At 30.4% G+C, this 15,710-nt stretch overlaps 1 protein-coding gene across 3 annotated transcripts; it reads left to right on the forward strand.

The window, feature by feature from the left end:
• Positions 1-419: 419 nt before the first annotated feature.
• LOC114726205 (uncharacterized) lies at positions 420-14,974 on the forward strand. 3 transcript variants are annotated; one of them, XM_028912777.1, is made up of 3 exons: positions 426-430; positions 12,009-12,013; positions 14,191-14,974. In XM_028912777.1, the coding sequence occupies exon 3, from the start codon at positions 14,226-14,228 to the stop codon at positions 14,787-14,789; it is 564 nt and encodes a 187-aa protein (XP_028768610.1). In that variant the 5' UTR covers positions 426-430; positions 12,009-12,013; positions 14,191-14,225; the 3' UTR covers positions 14,790-14,974. The 3 variants fall into 3 exon arrangements, with proteins under 3 accessions (XP_028768612.1, XP_028768610.1, XP_028768611.1); XM_028912779.1 differs by lacking the exon at positions 12,009-12,013 and having other exon boundaries at positions 420-430; XM_028912778.1 differs by lacking the exons at positions 426-430; positions 12,009-12,013 and adding an exon at positions 5,358-5,365.
• Positions 14,975-15,710: the final 736 nt, after the last annotated feature.

The following is a 15,710-nucleotide window of genomic DNA, read 5'->3' on the forward strand; positions in this document are numbered from 1 at the left end:
CTCATGTACCACTCCCATTCTAAATATAAATTATTTTTTTAAAAATTTTTTTATACTTATTTTTAATTTTATTCTCATTGAAAAGGGAGATAGATATATGAAAATAATTGGTAAATAGAAAAAGGAAAAGAAAACTTTAATAAAGATAAAATTAAAAATTTTGTTAATTTAATAATTTTTTAGTATTCGAAAATATGCTGCAAGTGATTTGCAAGTGAAGGAGGATAGGATAAGCTTTTCTTTCTTTGTTTTTTGTTTTTTGGCCTGAGATAGGATAAGCTTTTCTTAGTTGCATTGCTTGTTTTAACTTCTGGGCTTTTTTTTTTTTACTTGTGTTTCCTGTTAAAATAATATAATTTAGTATTTATTCAAATATATATATATGCAGCAAGTGATTTATATTAAGGAGAGTGATATTCTCTAATTTAATGTGACCTCTTAATTGCTCTTAAATCATTGGAAATTACATTACTATCTCGTATAAACAATACAAATATAATTATTAAGAAATCTTTTAAGTTGCTTGTATTCTATAACATGGCATCGTTTCTTGCATCGAATTTTGTTGTTATTATCCTTATCTGCTTGTTATGAGATTTTTAAATAATTAATTAATTATTTACTTGAAACTGTATAGTAATTCTCTTTAAATCAGCTTCCCATTATATCTTTGTTAGTAACATATAACTGGGAAAATTTCCAACAAAAATTGAATTTTAAAATTCTAAATCAAGAATCACATATTTTTGTTCAAATGTAGCCAATTGATGTAATTAACAAATATAATTTGAAATTTTAAAATTCTATGTGCAATTTTCAGGGATTTTTTCCATATAATTTCTGAAGCTGTATTGAGATTTAGTGTTATAGTTGAAATCAAGCCTTCGCTGTTCAGCAATTTTATTAATTTTTTTCTGAAATTAATCCACCGAACTATATTAATTTTCATTAAATTGACGTGGAAAAATTCTAGATAATTAAGCTAAAAAAAATTGAATGATTGAGGTGGGCCTCTCTCTTCCAGTTTGTAACAGCTCAACCCACAAAAGCTAGATTTGGATCTAAAAGCACTGCTTAAAAGTCAAGGGACAATTAGTAAAGCACACATGTTTAGGGTTAGATTCATGAATTTATTTATTTATTTTATTTTATTCATATTTTACAGACTTCTTTGTTATTAAAATTCTCATCGCCCTCATCCAAATATCTTTTCAAGTTTGTGATTTTTTTTTATTTGAAAAAGGAATAAAACGTGTCAGAGAATTCATCTACACATAAATTTCAGTTTAAAAGGTCGTAGGCATATAACTTAAAAGTTTAACCAAAATATTCGTATCAAAAGATCAAATTTGAAAGAAGTGAAATAAGTTAGCTACAATCCAACGGTTATATGCATGAACATAAAACTTTCGGTAGATTTTTTTTTTTTAAATCAAGTTTTAAAGGTTAAAAGGCAAGCAAATGGCGTTTGCACATGACTCGTTATTTAAGGGAGTTTTAGGTAGTTAGTCATATTATTTAATATGAATTTGAATTAATGATATCATATTTATAATGCACCAGCTAAAACCATATTTCTTTTTATTCTTATTACAAAACACATTTTTGGAAGAGATGAATAATCATTATTATAAGTCACTTGGCTTTTTTCAATATCATCCCTATTTAACATTATTAATCATGAGAGAAAATGTCACATGAAACCTAAGATTTGGTATTTTGATTTGAACAAAATTAAAAATTTATCCTATCTTTAAACAAGGGTCAATATAATGTTTGGTGACTCAAATTTGTTATCATTTTGATTTTAGTCCCTCAGATTTTAAACTACAGACTTTAGTTCTTCAAATTTCTTTTCATTTAAAGCATTATTCCCAATAATTCAATAAAAATTTGGACTATTTGATCTCTTAAGGGCCAAAACTAATAGCTTAAATCTTGAGAGGTAAAAACTTGGGATAAATTTAATAGATTAAAGATTATACTAACCCTTAAAACAAAATTGCTAATTCAACCGCCTCTAATTTTTGTGAGGTACACTTCACACCTTAATTATACTCCTTCTGGTAACAAATATAAGAAGTTTTTTGAAAGGAAATTTTGATCCATAATATAAGAGGTTGACACGAGTAATTAATGATAACTTTTCACTTTTATCTATTGTTGTAGGGGGGAAAGGGAGAGTTTTAAATGAAAAAAAAAAGGAAGAGAATTTTTCAATCACTTTTTTTTTTTATAAAAAAAACACCAATCACATTCTTTAATAAGAGAATATTATTACTGGTAAAAACAAGAACGGTTATCTGGGGTTAGATGGCGTTGATTTTTCACTGTGGGGATGCAGGGCCTAAGCTAGAAGACAACCTCGGGTAAAACCATCTTCCCGATCTTACTACTCCTCCGGTCCTTATTATAAGACCCAATTTGACTTTTTATTGGTTCTAATTATAAGACCCAATCCATTTTCTTTCTTATATTTATGCATTTTTTTCCAAGATAATCCTTCTAATAATGATAGTTTTAGCCAATATACTTAATTAGCAAGGATATTTTAGGAATAACAACACTTATTTATTATAAATAACCAACTTAACTTACTTCCTTAATCTCCTCAAATAAGTCAATTGGGTCTTATAATTAGGACCGGAGGAGTATTATTTTAGGCAAAAGGCCACAGAGCCAAACTTCAGTGAGACGCACTTTGCTTCATTGATTAATTGTAAGCCGACTTATTGAGAAATAAAACAAAAAAAATATTATAAAATATTGAAATGATAATGGGCGATAAAAGTAAAGGAGCTTGCAAGTGTGAAGGTGATTAAGAAGATAGGGTAAGGGTTTGATTATAATATTTGAGAAAGTGGCTCTTTTTGAGAGTAATCATCAAAAATGGGCTGTTTGGATTGTTGTAATCTGTGTTCTTGCTGTGCAGAATCTGCCGGGTTAAGCTTTCGTAATCCTCAATTCATTAATTGAAAATTGACCAATTAATTACGTGATTCGTGTTAGTGTGATCCCACTCAAAAAACCAAAACCCTATCTTCATCTCCACTTGCAGTTTTCACATTTATGATTTTATGTTCTCACCACTATTTTACCATCTGCCATGATATGAGATCTACCAATTCTTTTTTTAAGCATAATCTTCCCATATTATATACAAAAAATGAAAACGAATTTAGCTAATTTGTTCCATTTATTTATATGATTTGTGAGTGGCACTATTATTTTATCTATTCTGTATTCTTTTTATAATTTTATACTCTTTTCAATCATAAATGTAAAAATAATAAATCTAGATGGTTGTTTTGATTTTAAATATACCAGATCTCAAGCTGCCCTGTTTCTGACTTGTGATCTTTTTTTTTAATTTTTTTTCGAGCCGCAAGACTCGGTGGGGAAGCGGCAAGGCGCACGCTGCGTTTTATTAAACAGAAGGCAATTGGGAACTGCTGAGGTCAGCATCGGCGTCTGATTTGAAGAGGCAAACGGCAACACGTTTTGTTTTTCGTTACAATTCAGATTGTGAGAATCCGCAACACAATATTCAATTTGTGAACAATCTACTAGTTGAAGTGGTAACAGAAAAACACAGATTCAAATACCAGAAAGTGTATTTGTTGGGAGGACTTTTCTTAACCACTTTATACTAAAAAAAAATTAGTCTCAAGACTAATATAACTTGGGATGTCCTTAGTTTCACGGAAAAAAAAATCAATTTAAAAATGTTTGTTTTCTCTTTTAAATAAATCCACGTTCTAATTCGAAGTCTAATTGTTGACTATAAAATAATCAAGATCGTTGTAACATCAATCCCCCCCCCCCCCCCCAAGTTTCAATCTTGACCGAGAAAATAATAATATCGCGTACTAGAAACAATTTAACAGAGTGGTCTATATTGTGACGTCGATGAAGACTTAGAGGCAAAGGATTCTGGCCAAAAAAAAAAAAGGGACTATTTTTTTTAAAAAGTTTTTAAAACAAAGAATAAGGGGGTGTTTGGCAAAACCAAAACCTAGGTTTCATAATCACTTTTTCGCAAAACGAGATAACTTCCTTCACATATTTACTTCGTAATCCGTAAAAACACTTCTGAAACCATAATTTGGTTTCTATCCAAACACCCCCTAAGTATGAATCAATTTACCCTATCCGACGTTGGTGATGCCATTTAAATGGGCCTTTCCCAATTGACACGTACCAACTTCCCACATGACTCAGCTTTTGCTTTCCTTTCCCCCGTTCCTCATTTTCCACGCACACCTTCCTTTTCTAATCTATTATTTTATCTTTATTACTCTGTCTCTCTTTTTGTTCTTACGATGTATATCTTCTTTTTGAAACCAATCCTGCTTGAAACATATATGAGAAAAATTTAATCCTAAATACAAATTATTTGTAAGTCAATTCATGACCCCCCTCCCCAAAAAAAATTTGCCCATATTGAATATGATAAGACAAAACAATTAAAAAGAAGAATACGTTAGGAGAAACAGGTGCTAAAGAATATAATACATCTTTTTTAATACCTTTTCTGTAATAAAAGCAAACCCGAAACATTTTCAATTTTTCTTGTTACCTATATATAATACACAAATGGTATGAAATAAATATGTGAGAGAGTTTTGCATTATAAGCATGCGAAATCATTGGAACACCTACTTAAAAAAATGGAGAATTAAAACTAGATCCCAAAAAAATCATAAAATAAGTCTCAAAAGTTGTTATTGTCTATTCTAAAATTTTTAATCACATGCTGTTTAAATTGTTATTGAAATTTTTTAATAATTTTTTTTGGGACTTGATTGTAATTCTCTAAAAAAAAAACTCTCTTTTTACTTTACCAAACAAAATTTATCTCACATATTTATTTGATACAGTATAAAAAAACTTAAAATAAGTTAATTTGAACAGGTACAAGGTTATTTATATTAGCTTAAATAATCCCATCTTCTTATAAAATGTTTTCAGTCATTTTAAGCATTATCAGATTTAACCTTAAATAATCATAACTTTTTTAGGATGCCTCTTTTTTTAACCTGTAAGCTTCGAAGCACTTCTTCCTCGTTTATCACTTGACCAAAAAGCTTTTTACAAGTTAAGAATTTCAATTAAAATTTTCTTCTTCTTTTTGTCCTTGGATTTCAATTAAAATTTTCAAAACTTAACATTTTACAAAATATGATATAATTATTTTTATTTAAAACCCGAGCTATGAATTATGGAGAAAAAATACAATAATTAAGAAATTGTATGATGGAGATGCTACAAAAAGGACAAACAAGAGACGATGAGAAGTGATCGGCACGATAGCTTGCTGAACAAGCCGTGCATTTTCCATTCCATCCTTTTTTTCCCTACTTCTGTTATACGATTTTAATTTTTAATTTAAAACACTTCTAATCATACTTTCATTTTTTTAATGCAAAATACACTTGATTAATTTGTAACAATTTTAATAAATTTTTAATGCAGATTAAATAAATTAATTAATTATGATAAATATGAGATAATTTTTTGAAAATATTTCTATAGACGGCCATCTCAATCCCCACCGGGAACACGTGGCCCCCATCGTTTTCCCATATTCTAGATTTTTTCTTCTTCTTGTAAATAAATAAAGAAATAGACAGACAAGAAAATCAACAAGATAATAGCGCCATGTCGAGGATAAGAAAAACAAGTGGAGGAGTCATGTGGGAAGGGTTCCACGTGGAAACGTGCAAGCAAAGGAAATTATAAGATACATTATTAGTGAGGTACGTTTGGTTGGATCCACTGTTGTGTAATCTATGTCCATCCAACTGAATTAACAATGAGAGAATATTGAGAATTATATATAAAAATAAGAAAGAGAAACCCTGATAAAAAAATACTCCCTCCATTCCTTATTATAAGAGACATTTGGTGCTTATGACATGTTCCTATATATAAGAGACACTTAAAAGTTGTCTCTACTTTTTTGTGTTAATTTCCTATTTTACCCATATTTATTGTCTCAAATTCACACACTCTCTCCCTCTCACTTCTCTTTCTTTCAATAATTTAATTGTTCTCTCTCATACTCTCTCTCCTTATTAATGAGGGCATTTTTGGGAAAAAAATTATATTTTTTACACATTGATTGTTCTTAACTAATTTTAACTGCTTTTTTGATTAACGTAATTCGGTTATTCGTCTCTTATAATAAGGAACGGAGGAAGTACAAATTAATTTTCATCGGACAACAGTAATTTTTACTATTTTCGAGAGGTTTTCATTTTATCAACACAAACAGGGTCTTATAATTGACACGTAGTTTTCATGGAGCAGGCAGGTACGAGCGCGCTGTGAGCTGTCCACCAAAGGAATCCGGTGGCTTGAGCGACGTGCGGCGGCTATCCATTTCCTTCCACACTTCCACTTGTGTCTCGTCTTTACTTCATCAACGAATCTCTCTCGGCTCCGGCTCCGGCTCCGGCTCCGGCTCCTGGGAAACGTTAGCCCATGCCACGTAGCAGATTTAACTTCCTTTTTAAGAAAATACATTTATTCATTAAAATAAATAAATTAACGCTAAAAGTAACGTCTTTTTCAGAAGAGACAGAAACTCCGTGACTCATGATTCATGAAAGATCGGTGCCATAAGTTCTGCACTACTCGTATTTAAATGGAATTTTAATGATTCAGATTTAGAATTTTTACTTAAGGTTTTTAAATGAAAAATTACCTTTTCAAAAAACCGATAGGTAATACAAAACCTTATTTTAAATTCTGCACATGTTAAAAATTAAAAATGTAAAAATAAATTTATATTAAATTTGAACCGTTTAACTTTTTATATGAATAATTCAGATTTAATACTCATTAGATAAGCATCCAAACTAAATCCTGTGAGCCACATCGAGCTTTTTGGTGGTCAATTATTGTGTGAGAGTTAATTAGAAATTGATCTTAGGATCAATTTATACAAATTACAATGCTTTAATGCTTGAGAATGTAAACCATTTAAATTATTTTTTGAAAATCATATATAGCATAAAAGTTATTAACAAGTTACACACCTCGTTTCTAAGCCCTAATACACTCATGGCCACTTGAGTACTTCCGTAATCCATAATAAAAATAAGAGAGAACTGCCATGAAATTTTAAACAAGAAATATAATTATTAAAAAATTTCAACAACAACAAAGCAGTTTATAATCATGAGTTTCAGTATAATAAATGACAACTGCTCACTTGTCATTAAAATTTACTGATAATTATTTTTTTTCTTTATAACCTTATTATAGTTCTTCCGAAAAATAAATTTGGATGGGTAGCACCGAACAAAAAGAAAAATAAATTATTCACAAAACTTTCCACCTCCCAAGAATTGAGTTGTCCAAAAACTAATAAGATACTATTTTTACTCCAAAAAATAAAAAATTATTTAATTATTTAATTATAGCATATATTAACTCATATGGAACAATAATAAAACAGACACCTTCTCCTGGAACTTAATTAATCATTTTACTTTAATTCTTTAAACAATAATATACTTCCTTCTGTTGTCTATTTATAAGATAGTATATATTAAATATGAATAAAATTAAAAACTTATTAAATTTTAAGATAAAATTAATAAAATTTGATTTTTTGTTTTAATCAAACATATTAAAAATAACGCATAAATAAAATTAAATGAGAATAATATTAGCAGTGATAACAAATTTTTGAAAAAGAACTGTATTGTATCAAGTGAGTTAGGTACCTATATTTCCAAATTCAAAAAGTACTCACAAAAATAATGGGATTCACATCCACGATACCAATCTTTGTTAATTACTTAATTACGTCAAAGTAATATTATTTTTTGAAAAACTACTGTTATATTAAGTCATGTTATGAAATTCTTATATTGTCGTGTCTAAATTAATTACTAGATACGAATTAAAGGTAAATAATTTTTGTAGAAGTTAAAAAAAAATCTGCATCATGCATTTATTTATAATTTTAATAAGAAGTATACGAAAATAATATGAATATAGTTCCTCCAAACCTTAATATAATGATTCCCTAACTAATTTGGGTGGATCAAAAGAGTTAAAAATAAAATTTTCAATTTTATTATTATACTCATTTTTTAGAAGCTAAATTTTTGAAAACATAAATCAATTTTGAATAAGGATAATATAACACCAAAGACTAAAAATGTTCACCTTCAAGTAACTTATAAAATATTTAGGAGGAAATATTATTTAGAACATAAATGAAAATTAATAGCCTCATAGTATCGCGGTATGTAAGCTTTTCCTGTTTAGTTAAAAAATGTAAACTTTTCTTGCAAGTGAAAAATCGTGGGTTAAGTTCTATTCATAAGCCCTTACCATCTGTATTTTTAATTAAAAGATAAGACTCATATATTCCCCCCCCCCCCCCCCCCAAAAAAAAAAAGAAGAGAAGGATCCAGAAGGCGAGGTTGGTGAGAGTTAAGGGGGACTGTGGGAGTGATGAACTCGCTTCAGTAGCCGCTGGCTGGAGTAATGAGCACACTGCATTCACGTGCTTTGGCTTTATTTTCTCTTGCGCCAACCCCCTTTTTGTTCCCATCTGGATTTACTCAAGTCCTTCCTGGTTAGGTTTGGAGCTAAATATCAGAATTATTATTATTATTATAATAATAATAATATTCAATTTTATTGTTTGTGGGTGCTAACCTGTGCCAGCCTTCTTTTGTCACTTCTTTTTGATATTTACATCAAATTTTTTATATTCATTAGGTTAGGTTCCTCATTCTAAATATAAGAAATACGAGATGAGTTTGTTTCAGTTATAACATAAAATTTTAGTTCACTTTATTGTCTATATGAGTAACTGTGTATTTAACACCCCTATCTTATTTAGGCGCCCCTCTACCGTTCCAAAATTTATAATATTTTTTAAATATTTTTATTAACTACACACATTAAAAATATTTTTATCAAATAAATAGTTTTTCAGGCAAATAATTAAAATGAGTACTTTAATAAAAACAAACTACATTTTTCATAAATAACTAATGTGATTAATTTTCTTAATTTTTGCGTATTTTATTATTTAATTGTTACATATGGAAGGGAGTTTTATTGTATTTGTGTGTCTGTTTTTTTTTTTTTTTGGGGTGGGGTGTTTTAGGTTCGGCATGCTACCCTGCCAGTACGCTAAAAACAACTGCAGGACCACATGTCACGATGAGGTATGGGGTGTTCAATTTTTTTTTTGGTCAGAATAGTGTTCATCTTAATTTAGATTGATTTTGAATAGTTCATATTTAATTTAAAATTTAAAATAAATAGATAATTTAAAACGAAGATGATTTCTTAACTAACATTTCTTTAAAAAAATAAATTATATTAGAGTGACAAGTATGGCAAAAACAATCGTGCAAGGAGAGGGAAGCAAAAAAAAAAAAAAAGGACAAGAGTGAGGAGCGTCCAGAACAACGATGAAACCTTATATTAAAAAAGAAAAAGAAAAAAAAAGAGCAAAGATGAAACCAACCACGTGCTAGGTCCTTCCTCTCTTCATAACATCCTTCCACTGATCTCTACCTAACTTCTCTTTATCAACCTTCCTTCCTCTACCTTTTTCAGAACATGGAACCACTTACTCAGTATCTACCGGCTTTTTCTTTTTCTTTCTTTTTTTAAAATTAATTCCAGGAGCTCGATAAAATAGGATAATATATATTGATAATAAAATATTGTGTAAATAAATAAGACATTATACCTTTTGATCATATTCTTGTAATTTATCATATAAAACTAAATTCTATTTGACTAAAAACATTTCACTTATCAGCAATAAATTGTTGTATACGTTGGATGCATCCCATTATTTATAAAGTATAACAAAAGGTGAGTTTTATATTTAATTTGCTTTAATTAATGGTATATCTTTTTTAATACTAATTTTTATAGTGATGACCTAAAAAGTTATTAACAAGAGTTTAGGGTAACCTAAGTCGATTTATTTATTTTGGTCGAGGCACAAGGAGTATGCCTCACTTCTATTAGTTTTAGGTTAGGTATAAGAGTATTAAAATTAATCTCCAACCACTTATTTAAATTACATGAATTTCTATCACCAGAGCTAATTTTTAAAAGGAAAATTGTAATACGATCCCATCCAAAAGAATTAAATATAAAAGATCTCTTAAAATTATTAAATTATTCTGAAGTCCTAAAGAATCTCGTTGCAAGAGATTTTATTTGTTTAATTATCAAATTGTCTTTATCTTCTTTAAGTAATTGATAACTGAAAGAGCAGTCATTAACAACTTAAGATGTAAGAATTAATAACTATCGCGGCAGGTATTAATAACACATTTTCTCAACGCATCACAAAATGTAATGCGTGAGTAACAACTATCACGGCAGATATTGACAACACATTTTCTCAACGTATTACAAAATGTAATGCGTGAGTTGTCAGTATCTGCTGTGATAGTTGTTAATGTTTACACTTTAAGTTGTTAACGTCAATGTATACTTTACAAAAAAAATAAAGATAATTTAGTAATTAAACAAATAGAATTTCTCATAATCAATTTTCTTGGGACTTCAGATTAATTTGAATTAATGTTGGATAAATCACTATGCGTTTTAGATTTTGGATACACATGAAACAAAATTCCTGGGGAGGTTGAATGACTCGTTGGCTGCTTTTAAGTGAGGGAAGGTCTGGTTTTTTTGGCAAGAACTGTGTGAAAGTCGTTTTGGTTCTAACAACCGTCTTTTCTTATCTATAAGTTATTTAAAAAAATGTTTTTAAATATAAGTCACTAATAAAATAATTAAAGAATTTTTTAAAATTTTTTATTCCTATTGATTTTATAAATATAGAGATTAAAGAGAGATAAAGTAAATAGGTGGAAAAATATAAAATAGTATAGTTTTATCACTTTTTCTTTAATAAGAGCAAATATAAAAAAATTAGTAATTTAATATATTTTTTAATTTGCAGTTTTTGGTTATAAATGACTTATAAATGAGAAAAAGTGGCGTTATTACCTGTTTTTTTTCTTTTTCTTTTTGTTTCTCAACCAAAATCAGTAGTTTGGGTCATCCGCAGACAAGGAAAGGTTTTCAAAACCATATTTGATTTTATGGTATTGAAGTGTTCGTGTGAATTAAAACACAGCTTTTAAAATGTAATTAAAAAATAAGGATTTAAAACAGAATAAAAATATGCTCTGATGCGGTACTATGTGCTCATAGCGTAGGATAGATTTTACCAAAAAAGGTTAACATTCCACAAAAGGAACGAATAACGGTATTAGTGGGAATAATGCATCGTGATCATAAATATACAAATCTCAACAAATATTGTTGATTATATATATATATATATAGAAATATATAATTCTTATCCTGTTTTATTCTTCCTTTTTTATGTCTCATTTTCTACAAAGAATTCGCAATTATTTTCCAACAAAGGGGGGGGGGAATCAAAGGTGGGATTGCTTGATCATAAAACAGGGGCATGGAATGGAATAAAGTGAATATATTTACGTTACACAAGCATGCACGAATATTGAAAATTCTCTATTTACAGCCATCATGAAAATTTAGTTATACCCTTAATAAGAAAAAGAATTAATTATAGGAGATAAAGAAGCAAAAAATATCATACAGAAGAGCAAGGAATTATCCTTATGGCCATAAGAAAGCTATCTCCTTGAAGAGTTTTGAAATATATATGGCGTAATCTGAAGTTTGCAAGAGGAGGGCAATTAATTAATACTTTTTTTAAAAATTCAGAATTCTTTTTTTTTGGAATGAAATTTTAATCAGAAAATAAAACTTTATTTTTGGACAGAAAAGAAAGCCTTCGTTTAATAATATCATATGATATTAAACGAGATACATGTGTAAATATTAAGTTAGTGCAAAATCAATGAATCAATCTATATTAATATCAAATATCATATGAGATACAAATATTGTTCTTTTAGCTAAACATGAGATACACATGTTTGAAGGGGGGAAAAATTGGTTAAAAGTTTCCGCTTGACAAATGAATTGGAAAAAAGAGACCTGGGAGGCTGGAATAAATATAAAGGTGTGAGATGCTAAATTACGAGTGTGACACGAAAAAAACCATATTACATTGACTAATATTAATTGTATACTACCTCCGGTCCTAATTATAAGACCCAGTTGACTTATTTGAGAAGATTAAGGAAGTAAGTTAATTAAGTTATTTGTAATAAATAAGTGTTGTCATTCCTAAAATATCCTTGCTAATTAAGTATATTGGCTAGAACTATTATTATTAGAAGGATTATTTTGGAAAAAAATGCGTAAATATGAGAGACAAAATGGATTGGGGTCTTATAATTAGGACCAAACAAAAAGTCAAACGGGGTCTTATAATAAGGACCGGAGGTAGTATTACATATCCTCACTTACACATGACAGATCTTCACTAGCAATAATGAATTCTCACTATGGATGTTTTCTTGTATACAATGGATGCTTATTTATATATGACGGATGCACACTTGTATATAGGTTCTTATTGCATGTTATTGCGTAATATTAATGTTAATTGCATATGGATTTTTTGGTTATTTCGTAATATGAATGCTAATTACATATACAAGTGAACATTCATCATATACAATTAGTACTGTTTACACTTGCTGACACGGGAGAGCTCCACATCTTTACATTTATTCTAGGTCCCGTTTTCCAATTAGCTTGTCAAATGGAATTTTTAAGTAATTTTCTTCAAAAAAGATTGGTAGTTTTGACAATAAATTTGGTTAATCACCGCACTGGTAGGGAACTAATTACTATATTGATTATTATTTTGCATGAACAACATTATTTATTTCTGATTTTCATCAACCAACTGCGCTAATTCAATGAAGATCATAAAATTGATTTACCTCTTATCTGCACACATATTACGTTACAATAAAATATAAATAAAATCAACTAATTCCATATAAGAATAAACAAACTGTCAAAGAAGGCGGACTTTTTATATATAACTTAAATATTTATAGAAATACTTCAAGATTCCAGAACAGTTTGAAAATTATACTACCTGTTTAAAGTCTAACGTATTTTTCGGTTTTTCCTTAACGTTGTTTTCTCATTCATATGTTTATAGTTGGGTTGGTTTAGTTTAATGATAGACGGTACTATCCATTCAAACGATTTTATTTTATTTTTTTAGAATAAAAAAGATAAGAAAAATTCTAACGTATTTTTCACGCCCAAAATTGACTGGGCATTTGTAGTAATCTCTTCTAAATCCCAAATTCATGAGAAATCGGGATGGCTTTGGAAATTTGGACTCAAAAGATTCCACGACTATTAATAATTTTCCAAAAATACGGAATTATATAAAAATTAATTTTAAGATCTAAAAATGTCACTAATTCTTTTTTTTTTCCCAAAATAAGTATTGGAAATGATTTATATAACTTCTATTTCTGGAAAGCCATCGCCTGATTTACAGAGGAAACAATTAATCATCAAATTCAAAGTCAACAAAAATAGTACCATGGAAGTGACCCGGTCAGTCATCAACCATCGCTCGTGGCAATCGCTATCGTTTGAAAAATAAAATAAAATAAAATAATAAAATATGTAATTCCACAACTCATCATTCGAAGCCACCAACCAATTTTCCGAAAATGCCCTCTCCCTGACCCCGTATTTAATTTCCTACCAAACCCGTACCCCAGTCGGGAGTGGAGCCGAGCCGAGCCGAGATAAAGGGGGGAAAAGGGATAAAAAAAAAAAAAAAAAGTAAAGAAACAATCAAACAAAGGCCGTGATTGACTAGAACAGTGGGGCCCAGCAACTGACCCGGACTCCAATTCGGAATTCAACTCCGTTTAATAAATTAAAAAGGGAAAGCAGCAGGCACCAGATTTAATTTTCTTTAATAATTTTTTTCGGAATATAGAAAAAAGAGAAAAAGTTATCAAGAAACGTAAAAAAGGCAAATCAAATCCGTGAAGGCCAAAGGATTCGTTCCCACGCGCCTGCCTCGTCACCATCATTACACCTTCTCTGTCTCTGTGTCTTTCTCTCTCCACCTTGTCCCCCCCTTATATAAACCCTCCAATCTCTTCCTCCTCGTCTCGCTACCACACACCCTGTGAAGCGGGAATCCTCTGTTTCGTCCGAATTAAAAAGAAAAAGAAGGGAAAATTAAATCAGAAGTTTCTCTTTCTCTGAGATTTTTGTTACTGTTAGCCATGGAAGGCACGAGTTCCGGGAAGCGAGTTCGAGATGACTCGGACGGGTCCCGATTGGAATCGCCCGAGGTCAAGAGATTCAGAGACGATCTCTTCGACCTCCTCGACGATAACGAGCCCGCTCTTTCCAGCCAGGATCTGGACTCGGTCATGAAGAGTCTGCAGGAGGAGATTTCTGCATCTTCCTCGCCTGCTCCTGTCGTCGATCTGACGTCAGATTCCGGCGAGTCTCAGCCTCAGATTGGGTACCTTCTCGAAGCCTCCGACGACGAGCTGGGCCTGCCTCCGCCCGGAGGTGAGTTGGTGAAGCAGGACGGGAACGGCGAGTTGCCGAACGAGTTACTCCATGTATCGTCGGACTCGTCTGGAATCGCCGAGTTCTGGGAGTTTGAGAATCAGATCCCGAGTTACGACTCGTTCGATTTGGGAACCGGAGTTGAATATAACGGGAATACGAACCCGGAGTACGTGGAGTTCGACGGCCTTTTCGATCACTCCGATGTGTATTACGAGTCAGCCGAGTTGTCCGAGTCGTGGCGGCACGAGACCCTGCCAGCTCAATAGAACGGAGAGGAAAGAGGAAAAAAACACTTTTCCGTCTTACGAATTTTATTTCGTATAGACGAGACTTGTAAATTTATTCCCCCAAAATTTTTTTTTGGGCCTTTGTTAACGAAGGAATTACAGAAAGTCATATTTAGGGGTAGGACGAAATGAAAGACGAGCTTTGACTGGGGAGATTCCTCCTTTTTTTTTTTATTAATTAATATTTAATTAATGAGAAAATTATTGGATTCTCCTGCCGGAAAATCAATCTTTCCGTAAAGTGATTTCACATATGCTTTCTGAAAAAAGCATTATTATGCATATCGGATATTTATAAAATATTAATAACTTGATTGAATTCTTTTCATTTTTCTAGATAAATCAACGCACAAGACGCATGGGGTGGAAAAATACCCCCAGTCCAATAATAAAAATTCAGTTAATTAAAAATTTGCAATACAATTTTTATTTAAAAATGTATGATTGTATTCATGACACTTTACAATATTTGATGCAGTTGGTAGAATGGGAAGGAAAAATATGGAAAATGCCATCACAGTCCTTTACATAAAGTGTAATATGCTATATTCAGATATCAAAGGCTCTCTGTTTTTTTTTGGGGCTAGAAGATGTGTAAAGGCTTTATTTGATAGAGTAAAAGCAAATATGAGATGCTGAAGTGTTTAAATAATTCTAATTATTTGTGTGATTATGTCCATTTGCTGGCCGAAATATATTTTGAATTCTAGTAAAAAAAAAAGAGAAATATATTTTGAGTTTTACCATCCTCGGCTTTCTCTGGGTTTCCCTTTCTTTTTTTTTTTGGAAAAAAAACTCCACTTTATCTCCAACATTTATTTAATTATGGATCATTAGGTATCTCCTCATGCACGAAAGTTTTCTTTTCTCCTACTCCTTGGAAGATGTTCATCCTCGTAA

This window comes from Neltuma alba, unplaced genomic scaffold (assembly GCF_004799145.2).
Source record: "Neltuma alba isolate B1F8T4 unplaced genomic scaffold, ASM479914v2 tig00012347_pilon, whole genome shotgun sequence".
Classification (NCBI taxonomy): Eukaryota; Viridiplantae; Streptophyta; class Magnoliopsida; order Fabales; family Fabaceae; genus Neltuma; species Neltuma alba.

Bases quoted from the DNA above. Each gene is read 5' to 3' on its own strand.
- LOC114726205 (XM_028912779.1), top strand. From the start codon at position 14,226: ATGGAAGGCACGAGTTCCGGGAAGCGAGTTCGAGATGACTCGGACGGG.